A 24,196-nucleotide genomic window follows, 5' to 3' on the forward strand; every position below is an offset into this window, starting at 1 on the left:
GATTTTGCTAAACATTTCTACATTTCAAAATATTCATGTTATTTGTAAGGCCAAAACAAGACCTCATAATCATGTTTGAAGTTATTAGATATAAAAAATGTTAAGATCATGGGCTTCTTTTAAATGTTTTTCAGCATTCCAAGAGATGGCGCTGTTGAAATATGAAACGTTCGTTGGATATTTTCCACTACTACAGTATTGGTGCATTTCCAATCAACCAAAAATACATATCGTGTAGGAGATAGGGTTGTTTAATACATTGGGTCCTTTGTTTAAAAAACACTTTAAAGTATGTGAAATATGTAAACATATGTCAATTTTGCATTGACAATATTCTGGAATCAACATTCTAAAATGCTGGGATTTGTTAATGTCTGAATGTTTGTATCTGTTTATAATGTTTTTTATTTAATTTTTGTTTCCAGATCATCTTCAGACATTAAGGGTAGATGAAGTTGGGTAATATTGTATTGTATCAATATTTTTTATACTGCCTCTTTAAAAGGCTGTAACTGCAGCTCCTCCCCTTTCACTCAGAGGATGATGTCATCATGGTTTCCCCCAGACTCTGGACAAATGATGCTGGGAGTTGCTCAGTGATTTTCTTCTCCTCCTCTATCGCTCTCTCCTGGCATTTGCTCTCTCCATTAGTGAGGTGACAGTGGCTGGGGGAACTGATACTCTGTCTCTCCATCTTTTCTCTCTTTCTCTCTCTCTCTTCCTCCTCAGCTTCCTCTAACAGCAGGGATGTAGTCCTCTGCCTCTTTCAAACTTCAGCACCGGCTATGCTGTGAACTCCTTGGTGACCACTATTGATTCTATTGGACCTTTTTCTTCTCTCGCTCCTCACTGAGCTTTTTGCTCCACTTGTTTGAGAGGACCTTATTGAGTTTGGAAGGGGAGGTGTTTGATTTCTCTCTATAACCTGGTGGAACTACGGGACCATGGCCATGAAGGAGACCATTCTGCCCATCAGCGAGGTGTCCGCCCCGACCCTGACCCCAGAGGTGGTGGAGCTCAATGTGGGTGGCCAGGTGTACGTCACCAAGCGCTCCACTCTGGTCAGCGTGCCCGACACCACCCTGCACGCCATGTTCGCCCGGTGCCCACCATGGGAGCTGCCGAGGGACAGCCGAGGTCGATTCTTCATCGACCGCGATGGCTTCCTGTTCCGCTACGTGCTGGACTTCCTGCGAGACCGCCAGCTGGTGCTGCCCGACCACTTTCCAGAGCGTGAGCGTCTGCAACGGGAGGCTGAGCACTTCAAGCTGGGCGAGCTGCTGCGCCTCCTGGGGCCCCGGGTAGGTTCCAAGCAGGGCTCCATGAACGATGAGGGCTGCCACAGCGACATCGAGGAGAGCTCGCAAAGCAGCGAGTACCCCACAGGTTGTAACTCGACTTCCTCAGACAAGAGGTCAGGGTTCATCACCATCGGCTACAGGGGCTCCTACACCACAATGCGGGACAACCAAGCCGACGCCAAGTTCCGACGCGTGGCTCGGATCATGGTGTGTGGACGCATCGCCCTGGCCAAAGAGGTGTTTGGGGAAACACTGAACGAGAGCCGGGACCCCGACAGGCCGCCGGAGAAGTACACTTCACGGTTTTACCTCAAGTTCACCTACCTGGAGCAGGCATTTGACCAGCTTTCTGAGGTGGGCTTTACAATGGTGGCGTGTAACTCCACGGGAACAGCCGCTTTTGTCAACCAGTACAGGAACGACAAAATCTGGAGCAGCTATACGGAGTACATCTTCTTCAGTAAGTGACTTCTCACCCTAACTAACATACATATTGGAAAGGTGGGTCCAACATGTTTTGTCAGGTTTTAGAAGTATTGTGTCAAATTTCTCTTCACAAGTGAAAAGATTGCACGAATTGCCTACCTATTCTGACTTGGATTGTATAGGATATTGAAGGTAAATAATAGCCTTTTCTCTCTGTGGTTCAAAGTAATTCCAATACCAGCTTCTTCACTTTCCTTGAGAATACCCTTTCCTGTGTGGTCCAGCGATTACGTCCGCTGATCCCAGCTAAAATGTATGCTAGAGTCGGCATGGGTTTGAATCCGGCCCACTGCCCTTTGACTCACCCTCCCCCTATCTTCACCGTCTTTCCAACACTGTTCTATCTCTTCAATATAGCTAATAAATTACGTAAAGAATGTGGGACTGCCCACCCTCCCTGTTCCTCTCATCAGTTGGAAATGTTTTCCAAATCACAGCAGGTTGGTAAAAGAGAGAAGAGATTAAAGGGAAAGGTGTGTGAGATTAACACACAGTTTTATTGTAAGAAGAATGATTGAAGGATCGAAAACTTCCTGAGGGCTGTAGATACAGTGCATTCGGAAAGTATTCAGACCCCTTGACTTTTTCCACATTTTATCACGTTACAGCCTTATTCTAAATTTGATTAAATTGTTTTCCCCCCTCATCAATACCCCATAATGACCAAGCAAAATTACAGCATCAAGTCTTCTTGGGTATGATGTTACAAGCTTGGCACACCTGTATTTGGGGAGTTTCTCCCATTCTTTTCTGCAGATCCTCTCAAGCTCGGTCAGGTTGGATGGGGAGCGTCGCTGCACAGCTGTTTCAGGTCTCTCCAGAGATGTTCGATCAGGTTCAAGTCCGGGCTCTGGCTGGGCCACTCAAGGACATTCAGAGACTTGTCCGGAAGTCACTCCTGCGTTGTCATTGCTGTGTGCTTAGGGTCGTTGTCCTGTTGGAAAGTGAACCTTCGCCCTAGTCTGAGGTCCTGAGCGCTCTGGAGTAGGTTTTCATCAAGGATCTCTCTGTACTTTGCTCCGTTCATCTTTCCCTCGATCCTGACTAGTCTCCCAGTCCCTGCCGCTGAAAATAATCCCCACAGCATGATGCTGCCACCACCATGCTTCACCGTAGGGATGGTGCCAGGTTTCCTGCAGACATGACACTTGGCATTCAGGCCAAAGAGTTAAATCTTGGTTTCATCAGACCAGAGAATCCTGAGTCCTTTAGGTGCCTTTTGGCAAACTCCAAGCGGGCTGTTATGTGCCTTTCACTGAGGAGTGGCTTCCATCTGGCCACTCAACCATAAAGGCCTGATTGGTGGAGTGCTGCAGAGATTGTTGTCCTTCTGGAAGGTTCTCCCATCTCCACAGAGGAACTCTGGAGCTCTGTCAGAGTGACCATCGGGTTCTTGGTCACCTCCCTGACTAAGGCCCTTCTCTCCCGATTGCTCAGTTTGGCCGGACGGCCAGCTCTAGGAAGAGTCTTGGTGGTTCCAAACTTCTTCCATTTGATAATGATGGAGGCCACTGTGTTCTTGGGGACCTTCAATGCTGCAGACATTTTTTGGTACCCTCCCCCAGATCTGTGCCTCGACACAATCCAGTCTGAATACTTATGTAAATAAGGTGTTTTTGTTTTCTATTTTTAAGACATTTGCAAAAAATTATAAAAACCTGTTTTCGCTTTGTCATTATGGGGTATTGTGTGTAGATTGAAAAATTAATAAATAATTTAATCAATTTTAGAATAAGGCTGTAACGTAACAAAATGTGGAAAAAGTCAAGGGGTCTGAATACTCCGAAATGCACTGTAGATGGGGTTTTGGTGGAGTGTGTCTGGGGGTGAGGTGTGAGGTGTGTCTGGGGAATAGGGAATGAAATGGCGGGGAAACAACCAAGACAGTGCAAAGGAACAGGCAAATCGAAACAGATTGGAACAGTCTAATCAGTACAAATAAATAATGAGAAAGAGTGGTGTGTGCCAGTGTGTGTGTCTTTGAGTCTGCATCATTGTATGCCTGCACAGACGTCAGGGGCCTAAAAAGGGGTTAATGAAGACAAAACAGCCAGTCTATATATTGACCGTATATGGTTTCAGACATTTTGCTCCCTGACTTGTCACCCTTTTTCACTCTCCCGGTCACATGTCCCTGCTGGTAACGAAGAACTCGGGGCTGGGTCCCTTTGGACGTGAAGGCTTTGACAGGGAGAGGGGAGTCTTGTCAGGGGAGAGGGGAGGCTTGATATTGTCTGTTCATTCTAAGACGAGGGTTGAACAAGCACAGAAAATATTTCATTTTTATCAATACACTACTAAGATATTAGTTGGCTACCTTTTCACCAATGGAGTCAGAACAGGATCAATGACATCTACAACAGAAAACACAATTTTTTTCTATGGAGTAAAATACTTTAAAATAGACCAGTGGGGAATGAGTCCAACCCAGTGCTAACATTCAATAAAAAAGAGAGCTACTTTTCACAAGCCTATCATGCCAAGGTATGGCAGAGAGGGCTTAGAGGCATCGTCTAAAAATCTTCCATGAGAGGTGTTTTATTTTGAGGGAAGCACAGATGCCAACATAACAGATGTATGTGAGAACACTCCATTGGTGGGGGGGCAACATATCTGACATATCCATATATCTTACCCCCCTGCCTGTCAAGGCACCATGGTACTGTATAACACTTTTGAAAGTGCTAGAGGGCATGAATATGCAGGGGGGTAATGGATGGGCTGACGAAGCAGAAGTGTTGCGGTGACATCCAAGGAATTCGAGGTCAACAGCAGCCACTGACAAATGCCTGTCTGACTGTTTTGATTGGGTTATTTTCATAACAACTTTCCCTCCTCCAGGTAGACGTGTTGGCATTACTGTACACACTTCTCTCTTCTTTCCGCTGAAGCTGATCCGCCTGTGTAATCCTGCTCGGGTCTTGCATAATTCATTAGCCGCTCTGCAACAGGGCATTGTATTGATATTTATGAAGGGATCAAGCTTTTATTCCTGAGCAATGTTGGAGCATCACCGCTTATAACAAAGCAGATTTTTCCCCTGTTGAATACAAAGATCAGCTAACTCCTGAACATGTGTTTTAACTGCATTCTGTTGGTGTTCTAAAGATGATTTGAAACACTTTTCATGACAAGGAAATGCTACATAGACCTATAGGTACCATAATGACATGTTAAAGTATATTAAATTACAACAATAACATAATAAAAAAGGAACCATTTATATTATATTATCAATTTTTACTTCTTTTTTTTAAGTGCAGGCACATTGTTTGTTTGCACGTTATGAATATACAGTATTTATGCTTTCAAATGTATTCTATACTGCAATATCCAATTCCACACGGATATATTAGCTCTAACCTTGCTCTGTATAGATCATTTATGGAAAAGGTGGCGATTGGTCCATTTCCAGCCTGACATTTAATGGCAAGAATAAGTCTAAAAATACGAGAGACAATCTTGTATAAGACATACTCTGAGTATACAAAACATGAATATTCAGTTGCACCCCCTTTTGCCCTCAGAACAGCCTCAATTCGTCGAGACATGGACTCTACAAGGTGTTGAAAGCATTCTACAGGGATGCTGGTCCATGTTGACTCCAATGTTTCCCACAGTTGTGTCAAGTTGGCTGGATGTCCTTTGGGTGGTGGACCATTTTTGATACACACTGGAAACTGTTGAGCGTGAAAAACCCAGCAGCGTTGCAGTTCTTGACACAAACCTGTGTGCCGGGCACCTGCTACCATACCCCGTTCAATGGCACTTAAATATTTTGTCTTGCCCATAAACCCTCTGAATGGCACACACGCAATCCATGTCTCAATTGTCTCGAGGCTTAAAAATCCTTCTTTAACCTGTCGCCTCCCCTTCATCTACACTGATTAGAGTGGATTTAACAAGTGACATCAATAAGGGATCATAGCATTCACCTGGTCAGTCTATGTGGAAAGAGCAGGTGTTCCTAATGAGCTGTACACTCAATGTACAATGCAAATAGGAAGCATTGACCATGTTGTCAAACAGCTCCATTTCACCATGTTAAAGGGATGCTGCGAGATTCTGGCAACTAAGCCACTAGCTTACGCTACCGTACCTGTAGACATCCATTTTCTAACGCTAGTTAGCATTGGCTCATGTAACTACCTCTAACTTCCTTCATACTGCACCCAGAGACATAAAAATGGTATCCAAGAGTTCACCTGAGTCTGGGTAAGTAGAAAAGCTTAATTGCCAGAATCTCGCAGTATCGCTTTAAAAGCTTTCCATTGCTTAAACCATTAAGTTTAGCATTTACCAGACTTGAAAGCATTCAATAAGAAAGCTTTTTCCAACACTGAGTCATCATCCCAACTCAGGCATTATAGACTTGTAACTTTTATTCCTGAACCAGACTGCAGCACCTTACCTTGCACCTTACCATGCCCCTTACCATGCCCCTTACCTGGCACCTTACCATGCACCTTACCTGGCACCTTACCATGCCCCTTACCATGCCCCTTACCATGCACCTTACCATGCACCTTACCATGCCCCTTACCTGGCACCTTACCATGCCCCTTACCTGGCACCTTACCATGCACCTTACCATGCACCTTACCATGCCCCTTACCTTGCCCCTTACCTGGCACCTTTCCATGCCCCTTACCTGGCACCTTACCATGCACCTTACCATGCCCCTTACCTGGCACCTTACCATGCACCTTACCTTGCCCCTTACCATGCCCCTTACCATGCCCCTTACCTTGCCCCTTACCATGCCCCTTACCTGGCACCTTACCATGCCCCTTTCCATGCCCCTTACCTGGCACCTTACCATGCCCCTCACCTGGCACCTTACCATGCCCCTTACCTTGCCCCTTACCATGCGTTTATGCATTATACATGCTGTTATGGTTTAGCAATTTCACAATTTGTTTCTCAGACCAAAAACATTGATTGCCAATGTCTCTGGTCTGAAGAAGGTAAATAGACAGAAACGTTGGCAATAAACTAGAATACATATGTAAAGCTTTGTAAGCAAGAAGTGTGCAATATCTTTTTCTTTTGAATCATGTTCCATACTCCGGCATAATGCAAACTTATTCTTGACATGTTGTACTCTTAGATAAAACCCAAAGGCTTTTCGAGAGCTTGGGACTATAAGGTTCTATCTGCATTTTTGTCAACATTTAGTTATTGACATTGCCTTGTTCTGTTCAATATTCTCTACCTATGTAGTACTCTAAATACCCCAATTTATGTTATTAAGTTCAAAAGAATACTAGATAAACATTTCTGACACCATCACACAAATGAGGGTTTGGAACTTAAAAGCCAATTATCTTAGGATCATCTTTTTGCAGATAGAACCTTCTAGTCTAGCTCTCATTTTGCTGGTTGTAGGTTTTGCTCATACAGAAGCTGTTATCTCACAGAGACCTTGCATGCACGCACGAATGCACACACACACACACACACTTTTGCTCAACAAATCATCTTGTTCAATTACTTCTACAGAGGTAATCCTCTTTGCCAGGGACATATAGGGAGTGAAAACCCCTAGTCGGTCCCTATCACAGCCCATTGTTATCTACAGCCCCACATATACTGCACACTGCGAACAGTTCTCAAATCTGTTCTCAAATGTGTACTGATTTTGGACTGTTATGTCGATTTAAGACAATGGGAAAACCAAAATGTTAATGTATGGCCTTCAGCTATATTAATGTCTTACATTTGGTCATTGATATGTCTTCAACACATTTCTTTTCAATACAATTTGGGTGGTTAGAGTTGTTGTTACTTCATCATGTTTGATTCATAGTCCTGAAGAGTCTGCTAGCCAAAGTTCCAACAAGAAAAAAAAAAGAAGATCCCTTACATCAGAGATGCTTTGTCAGTTAAAAGGAGAAATTATGCAGCAAAATCAACGTTTGTCAGACGTTTTCAGACCTTAAACATGTTGAGGTAACTCCACGTTCCAGGCCATCTGTTGTGTAGATTCAGCTAAATGCTCCATCCCCATGTGAATGGAAAAGATAAGCACCATATATCTCCAGATTTTTATTTGGTGCATAGCTGCATCTACACTATTGATGGCATGGAAAGTGGGTTCATCATGATGGTGTGGGACGTGGGTTCATCATGATGACGTGGGACATGGGTTCATCATGATGACGTGGGACGTAGGTTCATCATGATGTCATGGGACGTGGGTTCATCATGATGACGTGGGACGTAGGTTCATCATGATGTCGTGGGACGTGGGTTCATCATGATGTCGTGGGACATGGGTTCATCATGATGGTGTGGGACGTGGGTTCATCATGACAACAGACTACTTTGGGGGTCTAAAAGCATCTGACAAACTGTGATTTTGGACTGTTATGTCGATTTAAGACAATGGGAAAACCAAAATGTTAATGTAAGGCCTTATAGACTTAGATATGGTCTGAGTTGGTTATCATTTTGCAGAGCGCATCCTAGAACTGTCGTGACACAGTACGATTTGCATGCAGATTTCATTTTGATACTCAATTTTTCTGCCAAGCCAAGCAAAACGCCAACAAACACCGACCTAGAGGCATGACAGAGAAGGTTGTTTTATTCCGCGACATTCCTCAACATAACCATTATTGATTGAGAGGGTAATCATTTAAATGCCACAGATGCAACCTTGGGACAAGTGACAAATGTGGTGGGACTCCCGGCACGACTGTCCAAATTATGGATTTCGTCTGAGGTCAGGTGGCGGGCGGGCAGGCCACCGGGTGGGAAGTTGACTTTCTCTTCCGTTTGCTCACTCCCTAAACTTCACTCCATTTCCCACGCTCATCAACATTGCGAAGTGAATGACGCGTTCTCCCAAGCGTTGAATGAGATTATATGGCCGTCTTGTGTAGATAACAAACCTACAGTGTTTTTCCTGCATTATGCGGCATGCGGTTTGTCATTTAAATAAGGCTTGCAATCCCTTTCATTCATTTAGATAAGCATTCGGGGTAGGCTCTGAGACAGGTAGTTGATTCTCCATGCAAAACAAATAATCCCAATTCCCAACTGCTCATTTGATTAGCTATTCTTGTCCTTTGGAATTGTCAACCCAGACAAAGAATTTCAGTACTTGAAAGTGAGAGGGAGAACATTAGGATAGTTTATACCATGGTATTGAGAGAGAGAACAATATGAGAGTTTATACCATGGTATTGAGAGAGAGAGAACAATAGGAGAGTTTATACCATGGTATTGAGAGAGAGAGAACAATAGGAGAGTTTATACCATGGTATTGAGAGAGAGAGAACAATAGGAGAGTTTATACCATGGTATTGAGAGAGAGAGAACAATAGGATAGTTTTCTACCATGGTATGAGAGAGAGAGAACAATAGGATAGTTTATACCATGGTATTGAGAGAGAGAGAACAATAGGATAGTTTTCTACCATGGTATGAGAGAGAGAGAACAATAGGAGAGTTTTCTACCATGGTATGAGAGAGAGAGAACAATAGGAGAGTTTATACCATGGTATTGAGAGAGAGAGAGAACAATAGGAGAGTTTATACCATGGTATTGAGAAAGAGAGAACAATAGGAAAGTATAATGATTCTTCAACACCATTTGTTTTTCCTGCTGTCAAATTCCCTTAGAGTTAAATATTAGCAAATGCTTTTATTAAAATGAAAGAGGCAGAGATCATTGGTTGGTTTAAGTTAGCTGTAAACTGAATGGATAATGTGTGGAAAGGAAGGCGAGACATAATTTGACATATCCATATACTGGGCTGCTACAGGTATTACAATTATGCCTTGATCTCTGCGTAAACAAAAATGTGTTTACATTTCCACAAAGTATTCGAATGTTTGATGTGATATTGTTGATTTCCATCATTTCAGTTAATTTTAAACACAATCTCTACTAGCCACACAACGATCCCTTTCACAACATAACTTTAGGCCTTAAATGGAGCAGTCTGGTAACTGGGAATCTGCTTAATGGCCACATCCCTCAGCTACATACCAAAACAAGTGGCAGAGGTGCCATTTTGCTGAAAAAAATAAATACCAGATTCTAACTTTAAGCGCTGGGGATTCTTATCAAGCAAATGCCAGTCGACTACGGTGCTCTTTATCGGCCTAAGTCTCATTATTTGGCAAAAAGCTGTCTGATAACACGCCTGAAAGATAATGGCGGTGGCGGCAGCCACTTTGACTGTTGTTTAAGTCCAGATAGACACCAGGAATTTAAGTAGTCATGACCAAGTGGTAGAGTCATTGTGGACTCTACTTGACCATAGAATGGACACAGATGGGAATGTTCCATGTGCAAGATTAGGAGAGGGAAGCATGAGTGAACACAATATGTTTACACCGTTTCCATGTGCATTATTTCTAGGACATTGTTATGCCCCCAGAGAAAATACTAGCTTGTGAGGCCATCTGCTCTCCCAGACTTCCACTACAACACAGGTTGTGAGCCTGTGCGTGAACACATTAGTGCTTAGTGCTTTCATTGGAATTGGATGTTTACTAGCAGGATTTTTACTTGTTTTGATAGCAATTGCTACTACAGAGTACATGTGCACATTGATTTACAGATTACAGGTGGCTTTAGTCTTTAGTCTGTGTAACATAAATGTTGGACCATAGTGCTTAAAAGGTAAACTGCCACCTACCTGTCTGGAAACTCATTGCTGAGAATGTACTGCAAGTGAAATTCAAATATTCACATAGGAGGAGAAACGAGGATAACTATCCTCCTCTTCCTCAATACACCAGTCTCCACTGACAGACATGTATTCAACACAATGTCTATAGTGCTGAAGTATAGAAACAACCTGTATGTTGTGCCCTAAGGGTTGGTCATGCTCCTGCTCTTCCTCTGTTTAGGCTAAAGCCATTTCCCCATGGGCATCACCGCTACATTGAGAATCTTCATCCTTCGTTTCTTTCCCCAACTCAGCCGCTGAGAGATAGGAGGACCTGCATTTCAATTATAGATTGCTATCACACTCAACTCCTTCTTTTCTCTAGTCCCCTCTCACTTGACAAAGGCCAAAACCTGCTCCATCTTTTTCAGTCTCATCTTTAACATCTTACTTGATGAGGCCTCTGCCCTCCATTCTGATCCCTCACCTCTATTAATTTAATTAGTAAGGTGGACTGAACGTTCTGACCATCTTTAACATCATTATATCTCTATATTTGTGTTTTTTATCCTGCTATTTCAACCATTACCTAAATGTCATTACTGTGATATATTATCCACCATATTTCTTTCAAACTGTGCGCTTCATCTCAAATGTCAAATACAATGTTGTTGTTTTTCTTACCCATATTTACCCTTAGTTGAACTGAGAACACATTCTCATTTACAGCAACGATCTGGGAAATAGTTACATGGGAGAAGAGGGGGGATGAATAAGCCAATTGGAAGCTGGGGATGATTAGGTGGCCATGATGGTATGAGGGCCAGATTGGGAATTTAGCCAGGACACTGGGGTTAACACCCCTACTCTTACAATAAGTACCATGGGATATTTAGTGACCACAGAGAGTCAGGACACCCGTTTAACATCCCATCTGAAAGATGGCACCCTACACAGGGCAATGTCCCCAATCACTGCCCTGGGTCATTGTGATATTTTTTTGGGACCAGAGGAAAGAGTGCCTCCTACTGGCCCTCCAACACTACTTCCAGCTTCCAGGATGCAGGGTGGTATGCTGCTGGCCAGTGTTGAATAGGGAATTGCATTAAAATGATCTGCTTTTCCTTTTTCAGTTCACTATTTGCTTGAGATAAAAACTCATCTGTCAGGTGTGGTCAACTGTTGTTCTGAGAGTATTCAGCTAAGCTTTCCTACCTTCTTATTCAGATTCACCACTGTCTTTTCAACATAATTGCACCTTTCATTCTTAGCACACATCTACAAGTACTGTAATTTGCCTCCATTTCTTTGATGTGCACTCAATGAAGTGTTATCGGGAGCACTTATATAATGATTTGTTCAACACTTGATTAGATAATAGATGTCTTGCTTAGCCGTTGGTGTGCTTTCTCGCATATCTCACTTGTCACCGAGGCTATTTTTGGATGAGGTGTCCATTTGTAGAGGCTGGTCTGGAAGATTTTTAAAGTGTCAAGTGATTCTTAAACAAGGAATCATGCCTTCATTATATGCAAATCAAGCATTATATGCATTATATTCAAATCAAGTATAACATTTTAAAGTGGAAATTACAAACTTTAGAAGCCTTTTTAAACCTTGAATACACTCCAGGTTTGCATTTCCTGCTGTGGAGAAAAATTGTCAGTAACAAAAGGGATCAAATTAAGATCCTACATCTGTACTATGAATCGCTGACTTGTTTTTTATTGTACTTGAGAGTTTCCCATAGACTTCTGTGATTATCTAACCTTTCACCTTTTATCTACCTTTGGCCCATAATTAGCTGAGTCAGTGCTGTTCCTCAAAGTTACAAGACAAATTGGGCTGCCATTTTCTTTTTAGGTCCTTTATATTCTTAGTGTCCCAATGTCATCGGAGAAGGGCGGTGGCATCAGTTGTCCTATTTCAATACTGATTGACCCCACCTGAGTAGCCTGTCCCCACTGTCCCCAGGGCTCAATGATCATCGTGCAGCCCTGACAATAACTCTCCCAGAGAATCGATCTGAAACATGAAGACTCAGCAGGGAGTTATATGGGAGAGTTATAGGGAACAAGACCCTTTATTGGGAGGGTTGAGATTGGACTCAGTTCAATAGTAGATCGCCAGTTTGTCCTTGGATGTGAATCTCGGACACTTTGTTTTAGGTGTGGTTTTGTACGTATTGCTGTAACACTGTGTTCTGATTGACATGACAGCTGTCATCTCCTATTAAGATAACCCTCTGCCCTAAAGCATAAGACTAAATAAATAGTTGAATAATTGTTTTCATTGGTTGTGGTAGTGTTATTAGGTTTTACAATTTGTTATGCAAGCCTTACCAAGGTGTTGCATTACCTTATTGACAGCGTTAGGAAAGCCAAATACAAACACATCAAGTGTTACAGAGGTAGCTAAAACTTGTCAGTTGGCCCAAAATATTATTATTGTGGCTGAATTTTATCCAACCTGCTATAGAAATATCTCTGCATCTTTGATTACACGCACTACATTTTTTTTACACTTCAGTCATTTAGCAGATGCTCTTATCCAGAGGTGCATTCAACTACATTAGCCAGTAGGTAAAACAATCACTTAAAAAAAACTTGAATCAACATAGCCGCTATCCACTAACACTACAACTACTGCCCATGTACACACTGCTCTTATTCAGAAAACTGGAAGCATCTACCGTAGAGTAGTCTACCTGCTATTAATTACAGTACCCCAAACCATTCTGCAATTTTATTTGAGTTATTTGAAGCTATGTTAACACTCTATGTTCCTGATTTAATACTGTAATGCGGTTTTGATTGAATAACATCCCTAAGCCTTATCGAGATAGACTACTATCTGCTTCAGAGTGGGTGCCAAGATCCTTCAAGAACCATCCCACACAAAAGCCAGTTGATGACTGCTTGGATGTACAGTAATAGAGAGAGGCTTTCTCTTAGTGAGGTACAGTAGGAAACCTTGATTTCTCTATTCATCTGAACTATTCACCTGTCCCTACTGAACAGCGAGGATGGCACATTTTCTGAGGGGATAATTTGGTCTGTCACCCAAATGGCTTCCTATTCCCTGTATAGTGGACTACTTTTGACAGGGGCCCTATGTGCTACACATAGGGAATAGGGTGCCATTTCTGACTAAGCCTTTTTTCGAACAAGATGGAAGAAGGAGAAGAACTCAAGAGGAGGGCCTTACTCCTTGTATGATATGCTATTCATCTAATGGTGTCACATTTTCTCCTCTGATGTACTGGCTCTCTAACTCTACTGGCCCCTCTATTAGCTTGACTTTAATTGTCTAAGCATCGAGAGTAAGTTATTTATGCTCTATTTTCAAATCAGATGGGAGACAGTGGGACAGAACATTCTCTGCTTTTTTAAAGGCCCAGGGAACGTTCTACATTGACTGACCCTCTCTGCAGTCTGTTGTATTATTTTCCCATTGGTACCAGTGAGAGGAGAGAAAGCGATTTGCGATGTGGCATAGGCTACAGTTAAGCAGATGCGTTTGTAAGATTTCCACATATGGGATTTTTTATTTGTCTTTTATAAACGCATTTCATGCAATTCTATGTCATTTACATGACAGAAGACATTAGCTGAATATTTTTTAATAGCACACAAATGACCGAAATGAATGGTTACGCTGACACTGACAAACTGAGATCAATAAAAACGTTCTGGTCTTGAATTCAAACAATAGCCCAGGCCAATGACGCGACACACAGATTGTACAATATTAGGAGGAAATATATATACATAGAGTAGGCTACTAAATAAACTTTCCAGTGGCAAACTGACTCACCTAATGATGAAGATGAAGCCATAGGCACCGATGTGCTCATCATGGCAATAGCCTATCTCAAAATAAGCTACTTTGAAAAACAGTGCTGCTGTTCGCTCAAAATGGTTTCCATTGGTTATATAGACAGATTAGTATTCTCTATTCAGCAGCATTTGCTTTTTATACTGTACGTTTTTCACGCGATTGTATTTTGAAATTTGCAAAAAGAAAACAGCAGCCGCAACCAACCATAGAAATATAATCCATAGATGGCAGTTCCCATTCAAATCAAGACTGGCATCCATTGCTAGTGTACCCATGAGTTTAATAGTCAAAGTGCCAGGGTAAGAGGTTACAAACCCTTCTATGGATTATATCTCTACGGCCACAACACAACAAGCTGTTCTTTATTTGGCTCGCATGCTGCCCAAATTGCGGCCTTCCCGACTGTAGGCATACCGGTGACTGCCAAGATAAAGGAAACACTTGAGTAAATGAGGGATACCAAGTATATGTTATGGTGTGGGGTGCATTTTCCTGGCATGGTTTAAGTCCACTTGTAGAATCTATGCCAAGGCTCATTGACGCTTTTCTGGCAGCTCGTGGTGGCCTAACACCCTATTAAGACACTTTATGTTGGTGTTCCCTTTATTTTGGCAGTTACCTGTATGCGCTTGTGATAAAACTTAATCCACAGTTATTTTCTGGAAAAAACCCCTGCATTAGCGTGTGCATCAGCGATAAAGAGAGCTGTAATTCCCAGTTTTTCTTGAGGTAGAAACGTCTCTCTCCACACAAAGAAACTACATTGTGGGATGAGTAATCTAGGATCTACATGTAATGGGTTTCTGTGGCAGAGGCAGTCTTTGTGAATTGTAATCACTCAGGATTCCATGATGGGTAGCGTCCCTGGGAGCTGAGCTGCTGTTCCTATTAGTGAGATAGTAAACCAAAGTGGAAGCCTTTGCATTACGATGCCTTTGAGGTACATCACTGATTCACAGCCTTCATGTGTTTGCTAATACGGGCATGCTGCGACCCACACAAAACCCCAAGGCTGGCTGACATTTGAACACAAGCCACCGCTGCTGTTGTGGATGTAGATAATTGTTGTGTTGTTTTTGTTTAGTTGTGCAGTGGGTAGTGGGGTGTAGTAGCATTATCTCTGTTGATGAAATGTATGTTTAATATTTCAGACATACACAGACATAATTGGCATTGTTGAAATACTGCCTCTTGTTCTGACGCTATAAAACCAGGAGTTGTATTTAATCAAAATCATTCTTCAACAAACCTGCACTGTGGGTTTCACAAAATACCTGTGCTACAAAATGTCACCCTTTCACTGTCAATATTAGTTATTTCACCTAATAAACATGCTCTAATTGATCACAATTAAGCTAATTTGCTACATATGAGGCTCAGTAAAAATGCTATTTTCCTGCAGTGAAAATGGAATAGATTTTTAGCCCAGCTCTGATAACATTTGCCTAATAAACTCCTAGTTTGTCCATAGCGACAGCTTCAGCAGAAGAATCCAGTTGATGAAATAGTGAGGCCTGCCCACCTGATGTTACGTTCTGATAGGCAATCTCAGAGACTGTCATGATTGACAGCATCCTATAAAATGAAAGCTACAGCAAGATAACCATCCATCTCCCTCACATCTTACTGTCAATCATCTTTCACTGTGTTAAATTAGTGGGAGTCGCTAACTGCCGCAACAGTATGAAACTTTGGTAACCATTAGGAGATTTGGTCCCGCTTTAAATGATGTTCAGCTTTTAAAGGCTTCATAAAGCCTTCATAATGCCTTCATAAGCGCTACATAAATGTGTTACAAAGCATCTATAACCTTATGTCATGCTCTATTAAGGTTTTATAAATGTGGAATAACTGTGTGACATAACCACCAATGTCAAATGTGACATATCCCACTGCTTAATAAAGGCTTTATAAATCATATTAAATTGATGCTTCACAAAGCATGTATTACCTTGTCATTCATCTAAGGTAAAGCATTGCAACACCAGGATAGTGGGTTAGATTCCATATTTTTCTTAAAACTGCATTGTTGGTTAAGGGCTTGTAAGTAAGCATTTCACTATAAGGTCTACACCTGTTGTATTCAGCGCATGTGACAAATAACATTTGATTAGATTTTTATATTACTCTAAACCCTTTCCCTTTTGAGTGTATGGTCAATATTGGACCTGACCTCAACTTCCCCCAAAATGCTGTGCTGCAGGATGACACACATTCTAAAGTGCAGTCATGCACAGCAAAAAACATTGATAGGGCCCTTTAAAATCTGAATACATTTTTTGCCTAATTCAGTTTTTTCCCAATTTTTTAATAGAAACACAACATATTTAGATTTTCAATGCTTAAACCACATCAGGGGACCACTTTTGAGGTAGGGTGTGAGGTATTTAGATGAGTTGATGGACCTGCAAAGCTTGTGTGTGTGTGTGTGTGTGTGTGTGTGTCAGAGCCAAGATGATTTGGAGAGGTCCAATCTGAGACTACCGCACCAGGTATTCCTCTTCGGTTCCCATGCTGGAACCGGGGCATTATTACATCCTTTTACAATGGGGCCAACATTTTGTGGCTGATCTTTCAGCGGGGGAGTGGGTGAATGTGTCTAAGACCTGACTGGGCCCAAGACCCCACGATATGGCTTGTTATATTGTTGTCAAAGACCTGACTGCACCCAGCACCCCACTGTATGGCTTGTTATATTGTTGTCAAAGACCTGACTTGGCCCAGCACCGCAAGGTATAGTTTGTTATATTGTTTTCAAAGACCTGACGGGGTCCAGCACCTCACAGTATGGCTCGTTATATTGTTGTGTCAAAGACCTGACTGGGTCCAGCACCGCAAGGTATGGCACATTTTTGTTGTGTGCATGTTTGTGTACTAAGGAACATATAACTTGGTTCCAGAAGAAAGACACTTTCAATTTCTTTAGGTTGGGGGCTTTCATCAAGGTAAGTGTTTCTTGGTGTAACGTCGTCCCCAGGCTATTGCACACACAGCACATATAAACCTGGGATATCAACCATTCAAAGTTGACCTTAGTGGGAGTGACCATAAAATTCTATAGGAGTGACCTTACTGAGTAAAGTATTTGTCATCGTCACTACTTAACAGAGTGAAAAAGTCATAATTATTGCTAATTTCTGCCACTTTCAACAATTTATATTCTTAAAATTTGATTTTAAACCAAACCCTAACTAATGAAGGCCAAGTTTGATGCGTTGGTCCACCAGACCTTCCGCACATTTGGGCGGAAGTGTCTGGGAACGAGATTAGGTGTCATGTGACTAACATTACTTCTCTTTAGAGCGTATGCCATCCTTCAGCACAACAAGTCACCCTTTATAAAGCACGTTTATATCATATTCAACAGTGGGTTTTGTTACATTTATGAACCCTTTATAAAGCATGACATACGGTTATAGATGCTTTGCAACACATTTATGTAGTGCTTAGGAAGGCTTTATGAAGGCTTTACGAAGCCTTTATAAGTTGAACGTCATTGAAAGTGGGACCGGAGATTTGTAGGCCCCCTATGTATGCATTCATAAAGCCTTTATAACAGCAACATAAGACATTATAATATATGTCATAGGCAGGCATTAATATTACGAACTATGACAAAATATGTTATGAAGCTTGTTATGATGGGTGCTATAGTTGACAGGCAAATCTGTTGTCAAATACTTGTATGTCTTATAAAACTGTTATAAAGGCTTTATGAATTTATACATTGGGGGCCAATAACACTTTAACAAGCAGTAAGTATGTATGGCTATGTATGGCTGTCTTATAACAGTGTTACAAAGTCTGTATGTAGGTACCTTCGTTTAAACTCGACTGGCAATCAATAGTCAACAGTGTTAATGAGTGGCTCATGTCTAGCTCCCAGCCCCTAAATCCCCAGGATCAGCCTGTGTAGTCAGCTAGCCGGCTAACCTTAGGTCACGCTGAGCTGATTTAGAACCCAGTGTGGGGCGTACTTAATGAGGTCTAATGGACTCCTGGTACCCTCAGATCTGGAGCTTGCAATTTTATCACCAATAAGAGGCATTGTTTTATCTCATTGACAGGCCCACCAGAGAACTGGGAAGCTCTCAGATATTATTTAGGAGAAATAAACAACAAACAATGTTATTAAATTAATTAATTAATTTTCTACAAACGTGTATTTAAATGTTTTTGTTTGGATGGATTACAGTGCTTAATCAGCCGACAATTAAAATGTTGAGTGACATTATCTATTTATTATTTTCTGCAACTGATGTTTTTGTCAAAAACATTTCAACATACTATGTATGGGTAGGCAATTATTTTGTAACATACTGTACTATGCCTCAATGGTTTTTAAGCAGTGGTCCTTCTCAATGGTTGACTTCTTCGAAATGTATTAATTCATTCATGCAGTATAGAGTAACTGCAAAAGTTCCTGGTTCAAGCTTTCGCTGTAGTTGCTGAGGAAGCTGTTTGTCATAGCCAGGAAGCAAAGGCCCACTGCTCTCAGCACTCACAAAGGCAACTCAGCTTAATTTAACATACTGACTTAACACTTGGGTACACTTTATAGTGCTCCACTGACAGGGATCTTATGCTGTCAGTATGTTAGCCTTCTTACTGTAACCCTTCTTGTTAATGACTTGGGTCTGTAGTGTAGTGTAGTGTAGAGAGAGAGAGAGAGAGAGAGAGAGAGAGAGAGAGAGAGAGGTTGCCTGGCTAACATGTTTCCAACTCTGACTGTGCTACCTTGGGGGTGAATTATGTAACATGAGAATATTAGTGGAAGAATGGGCACGTTCTCTCATTTTCTCACAGTGCAAGACTGGAAGATTTAAGATAGCCAGCACAAAAGCCCACTAAAGTTGTGAAATGATTACTGCTGTGTGGAGAAAGGACTGTTTCTCAGATAGCAGCAAGGTATTATGGGGGACACTTTGCAGCTACATTGTACAATCATGTCTGTTTCTCACTATTTTTGTCTCTCACTCAGATCTTTTTTTCTGGAATTTATTTGCATACATTGATTTAAGTAGTCTATGGAAAATATGAATGTGCCTAGATAGAATGTGTGCCAAATAGTCAAGACCTTGGATAGCTGCATTTCTGACAGTGTTTCCCTAACCTATTATGGATTAGCCCCAGCTGTTCCACTTATTTGATCTATTCCAGTAATGCTGTAGCACAACTGATTGAACTGGTCAACTAATCAACAAGATGAATCAGGTGTGCTTGTACTGTATTGTACTGTATTGTACTGTATTGTGTTGTAATAGTTCAAATAAGTGAAAAAGCTGTGGGCACTCATGGAGAAATTAGGGGAAAACGGCAGCATGTCATACACGTGCTCCCACTCCAGTTGTCTCAACATGTGACTGACCTTGTCTCTCTGCTGTTTGTTTGGCAGGGCCGGCATCGAAGACCGTCTCCCCCAAGCAAGACAAACTGGGTACTGACAAGGGCAGCGAGAGCGGCACGTCCCTCAACGAGCTCTCCACCTCCAGCTCCGAGACCCACTCCGAGGCCACCTCACCCCAGGATGGTCCCAACCTGGGTGGGGGAGGCGGCGGGGGATCCGTGGCCCGCTGCGGAGCCCTCCAGTCCGTTTCCCGGCAGCCCAGCACCCTCACCCTGGGGCGGCCCTCCAAGAAGGGCTCGTCAGTGCAGTGGATGCAGCTGCCAGATAAGCGACGCAACAGCGAGCTCTTCCAGTCGCTGATGGGGCGTGATGGCGGCCTGAGCAGGAAGAAGAACACGGAGAGACCCAGTGCAGAGGAAGAGATGAAGCAGTGCATCCAGGACTTTAACAACATCAAAATCCCACAGGCGTTCCCCGAGCGCAAGCGGCAGTGGCAGTCCGAACTACTCCAAAAGTACGGTCTATAGGGGCCATTTTCTATCCCCATCCCCATTCCACATGTAGCCATCTTTATTTGGATTCCTTCCATTTTGGCTGGTTTTAAGTGCTATGATTCCTTCTAAAATGTCTGACAGTTCAAATGAAGTTAAAAGGATCGCCAACCAACTGTTGTTTTTGTGAAGGGAAGCACAGCGGATATCCCCTTTACCGGTATGTTGTCTCTTAAATTCTAGATTGCATTGGAGATTACTCATACAAGCCTCAAAAGTAAAAACCTTTCCAACATTATGACTATGTGTAAAGAATTTTGACTATTTTCTTTTCTTGGACACCTTCAGTGTCATTCCCACTCCCCTCTCTTCGGAATGGATTGAAATAGTTGTGAATGTAGATGACTGTTGTTAACGAATAAGAAAACATAGATATACTGTATACCACTAAAGACTTCATTAAAATCATTCAATTATCTACAGAGAGAGATAATTATATGTGTTCAACATGTGAATTGTTTAAGGGGTTTTGTATATCCAGATAGTGGAAAGAGTGGAATATGTCCATTCAGTATCTACCATGGATGTCCTTTGGTGTGTTTACTGTTGTTGTCCATGGTCAATGTGTGAGTAACAACATTTATTGCAACTTTTTTAGAAGAATTCTACAATAAAATATAATATCATGTTATAACACTTTTCAGTCCAGGACCAGGCTTAATCAGTGTCCAGGAAACCAGCTCTATGTAAAAATCCCTCAGTGCTGGGCTAAGAACGGTGAAGATGATTTCTTACAATCACTCTAGATAGATAGATATGGTGTGCTGAGGACCAAGCCCTTTTCTGCAGTGTTAACTTGCTCACCCAATAACTTATGGAATTGACTGAAAAAGCTGATTACTGAGCAATGGAAGAGTCTGTTTTTGTCAGTCCCTCTTTGTTGAAAATCATTTATCTAATAAAAGTGTTGCGTAAAGATGAAATAGCTGCTGGCCATTTTCATGCGTTTCCTACTTCCCCAAAGACCTGGATTGGAGATCAGGATAACTACATTTCTAACAGAGGTTAACATGCCTTGATGCTCTGTTTTGAAGCAATGCACAATGTCACGCCTATCTGCAGAGGTGCATGATGAGCTGTGTATGATGTCATCAAGTGGCTGATATACATCCGTTATTTTGTACAGCATATTGCCAAGGTGAGAGGTTTTGTTTTAAAGGGATTCAATAAAATGATATGTTATGAACTAGACGAATTACAACACATCTTTCAGACATATTGTTTACAACCCAATTACGAATCCCTTACCATGAGCACATTGAACCACAAGGCAAAAATCTAAAACAAATACAGGCTTAGTGAATTGAAGAAAACACTTCACTCACCAAATTGCTTTGGCAAATGGAAAATATGGTGGCGATTACATAAACACTGACTGCTTTCCATTTGCTATTTGAATGAGAAGAAAAGGAGCTTCAGAGACTGAACATGCTCCACTGAGTTTAACCCCACTAGTCGGAGTTGGCCCTATCCAAGGTGCTGAAATGATCTTCACTTAGTCTCAAATGAGATTGCAGGTATATCACAACAGGATTGAACAAGTTATGTTTTCCCATCTTCTGCCAGGGACCAAACATGTCTGAAAATGGAAATGTGCACAATGTTTCTAGATAATGGATTATTTCACTGATGGTTGAAGTGAATCTGAAATGGTCGGATATGCTGTATTTATCAGAAACCAGTAATGGCAATGTTGGGGGATTTCCTCCAAAACATCCATGGTCCATCCCTTGGGATCAGGGCTCATCTACTAGATGTGGGCAAGAGAGCTCATTTGAATATATTTGAAAAGATTTTTAAAAATCTACTGCCAGTGTTAGTATTGTTTCCATGGTAACGCAGACAGTGGATGGGTTCTCCAAACCCAATGACAGTCACTCAAGTAGATAGAGACATGTGACGCATGCATAGGCAAGTAGGTTATCTTACATTCAGAAGTCCATGTCAACTGACAGCAGTAATTATGAGTCTCTCTTGAATCCATCTATCATTGTGACTGACAAGGCATGAGCAAGTCCTAGTGAAATGTATTATTCATCCCAGCGCCTGTGATAGGAACCATTATCTGCTTTTTGCTAATATAGTGGTCACAGGGCATTTACTTTAGGAATCTGTCAATGACGGATTGGCCATTAGACGAGACTGCGAGGCCCTCAAAAGTCTAAACTATTTGACGTGTTGCTTGAAAAAATTTCCCCATATCCCATATGCCTGTATGAAAATGCACCAATTTATTTCAATCAGATGGCAATAAACATGCCGAATGTTTCTGTTATAAATGTCTACTATAAACATGCAGAATGTTTTTGTTATAAATGTCTACTGAACATTAAGGTGTTTTTCAAATTAGTGAGAGTAAATCTTTCAATGAAGATGCAGTTGAGTTTCTCTTCATTCTAAATTGTGTAAACACTGTTTTATTGAATATACAGCTTATTATAAACAAAGTTTTCCTTAATAAATATTATGCCGAGGGCAGCAAACATACAACAACAAAAGAATACTAGAAATGTAAACCTTTCCATATTTTGATGATGGAATTGTTAATATTCAAGGACAGACATGCCATATCGGGTGTTCTACAGATAACATGATAATGACTCTAATGAAGCTCCCTCCATCACAGTCTGTTCTTGGACCTGTATAAACATGTTTAGAATTTCCACATGGATCAGTTGCACGATTCTGTTGGACAATTGGAAGTCTGTCTTGGGGCAAAATGTCATCCAATACTGTATGGACATGATGGTGACAACAAACCATAATGTTAAACCACAACACAAACCGATAGATCTTTTCTCAATTAATTTGGAGTGGTTCTTTTGTACCAATAGCTCAGCCAACCACTCTACTGAAAAAAAGATCTAACAGATTAGAAGCAGAATTGGAACTACAAGGAAATTAACATTTTAATATCTTGAGTGTGGACATCAAAGAGGGTATGTGCACCTGCAGTACATTACAATTGATTGATTTTTATATTATATATCTGCATATTTAAAAAAGCACAGGAAAATGAGCTGATCTTCAGAAACCTGATGGTTTTACCTCAGTCGTCCCTTGAAATACATGACTTCATCAACCAAGGTAGACCTGGCCAAATCCTATCCTAAGAGCATGCATACTACTACTGCAGTGCTACAATGATACAATGGTGCAATTAAAAGCAGTTACTTTTGGGTATGTCTATTTAGGTGGAAATCAACATTTTTGCCATTACATTTATTAAGCGATTGAAGGGGAAAATGCAGCAGGAAAAATAAATGCATCGAGGATATTTTAATATAGGATCAACCTTAAGATTTAGTCAGATAAGATACATTGGACTATTGATTATCAGCATTGCGTCACGTGAGTTGAGTTTAATTGACGCTTACACGTTTGCTGTAAATTCTTGATTAATGTCTCAGATGTTGCATCTGACATAAAAGCATATTACTCATTTTCAGGTGACGTCCTGTACTCCTGTACTTTTTAGCTCTTCTGAAAACCAAGCCAATACGTTCTATTGAAGGCCTAGAAGTACATACTCATCAGAGGTTAGTTTTGATGGCATTTCTGTGTTAATGGCAGAGTAAGACGGTTCAAATCATGTTGAAGTGTATATGTTTGATCTACAATGGTAGGATGACAAATAGCCCTGTAGTAAACATTGTGAAAACATAAATCATTTCTGTGGTGTCATAAATCTTTCTAAATATAATGGTGAAAGCCTGATCTTTCTCAGCACTTTACAATTGTCTGAATAGTCAGCAACAAAGCAAAGCAAAAGTGCAGTTTCTTGAAATGATGCTCCCTCATGACAAAACGTTCCACCTCATCCTATTCTTATGGGCTGCATATCATTATTCAAGATTTTGAGCAGCACTTTTCTGCTTTGAGTTGTTTTTGCAGCGTAATCTATGATATGACAGCAAACCAATGGAGCAAAGAGTTGGCATACATGTTTACAATGTGAGATCTGTTGTCCAAATCAAGTCAAACCAAAATGAATAAAGTGAGTATGCTGTAGCCCTAAAACAAATGTTAAAGGTATTAGTGGAT

General features: G+C 41.4%; 1 protein-coding gene across 1 annotated transcript; it reads left to right on the forward strand.

Moving 5' to 3' along the window:
• Positions 1-944: 944 nt before the first annotated feature.
• LOC311107507 (BTB/POZ domain-containing protein KCTD8-like) lies at positions 945-20,128 on the forward strand (the record flags this gene model as incomplete). Its single annotated transcript, XM_084150004.1, has 2 exons — positions 945-1,761; positions 19,650-20,128. 2 exons carry the CDS (start codon positions 945-947, stop codon positions 20,126-20,128), a joined length of 1,296 nt encoding a protein of 431 aa, XP_084006130.1.
• Positions 20,129-24,196: the final 4,068 nt, after the last annotated feature.

Source organism: Coregonus lavaretus, assembly GCF_964263955.1.
Source record: "Coregonus lavaretus genome assembly, chromosome: 32".
Lineage (NCBI taxonomy): Eukaryota > Metazoa > Chordata > Actinopteri > Salmoniformes > Salmonidae > Coregonus > Coregonus lavaretus.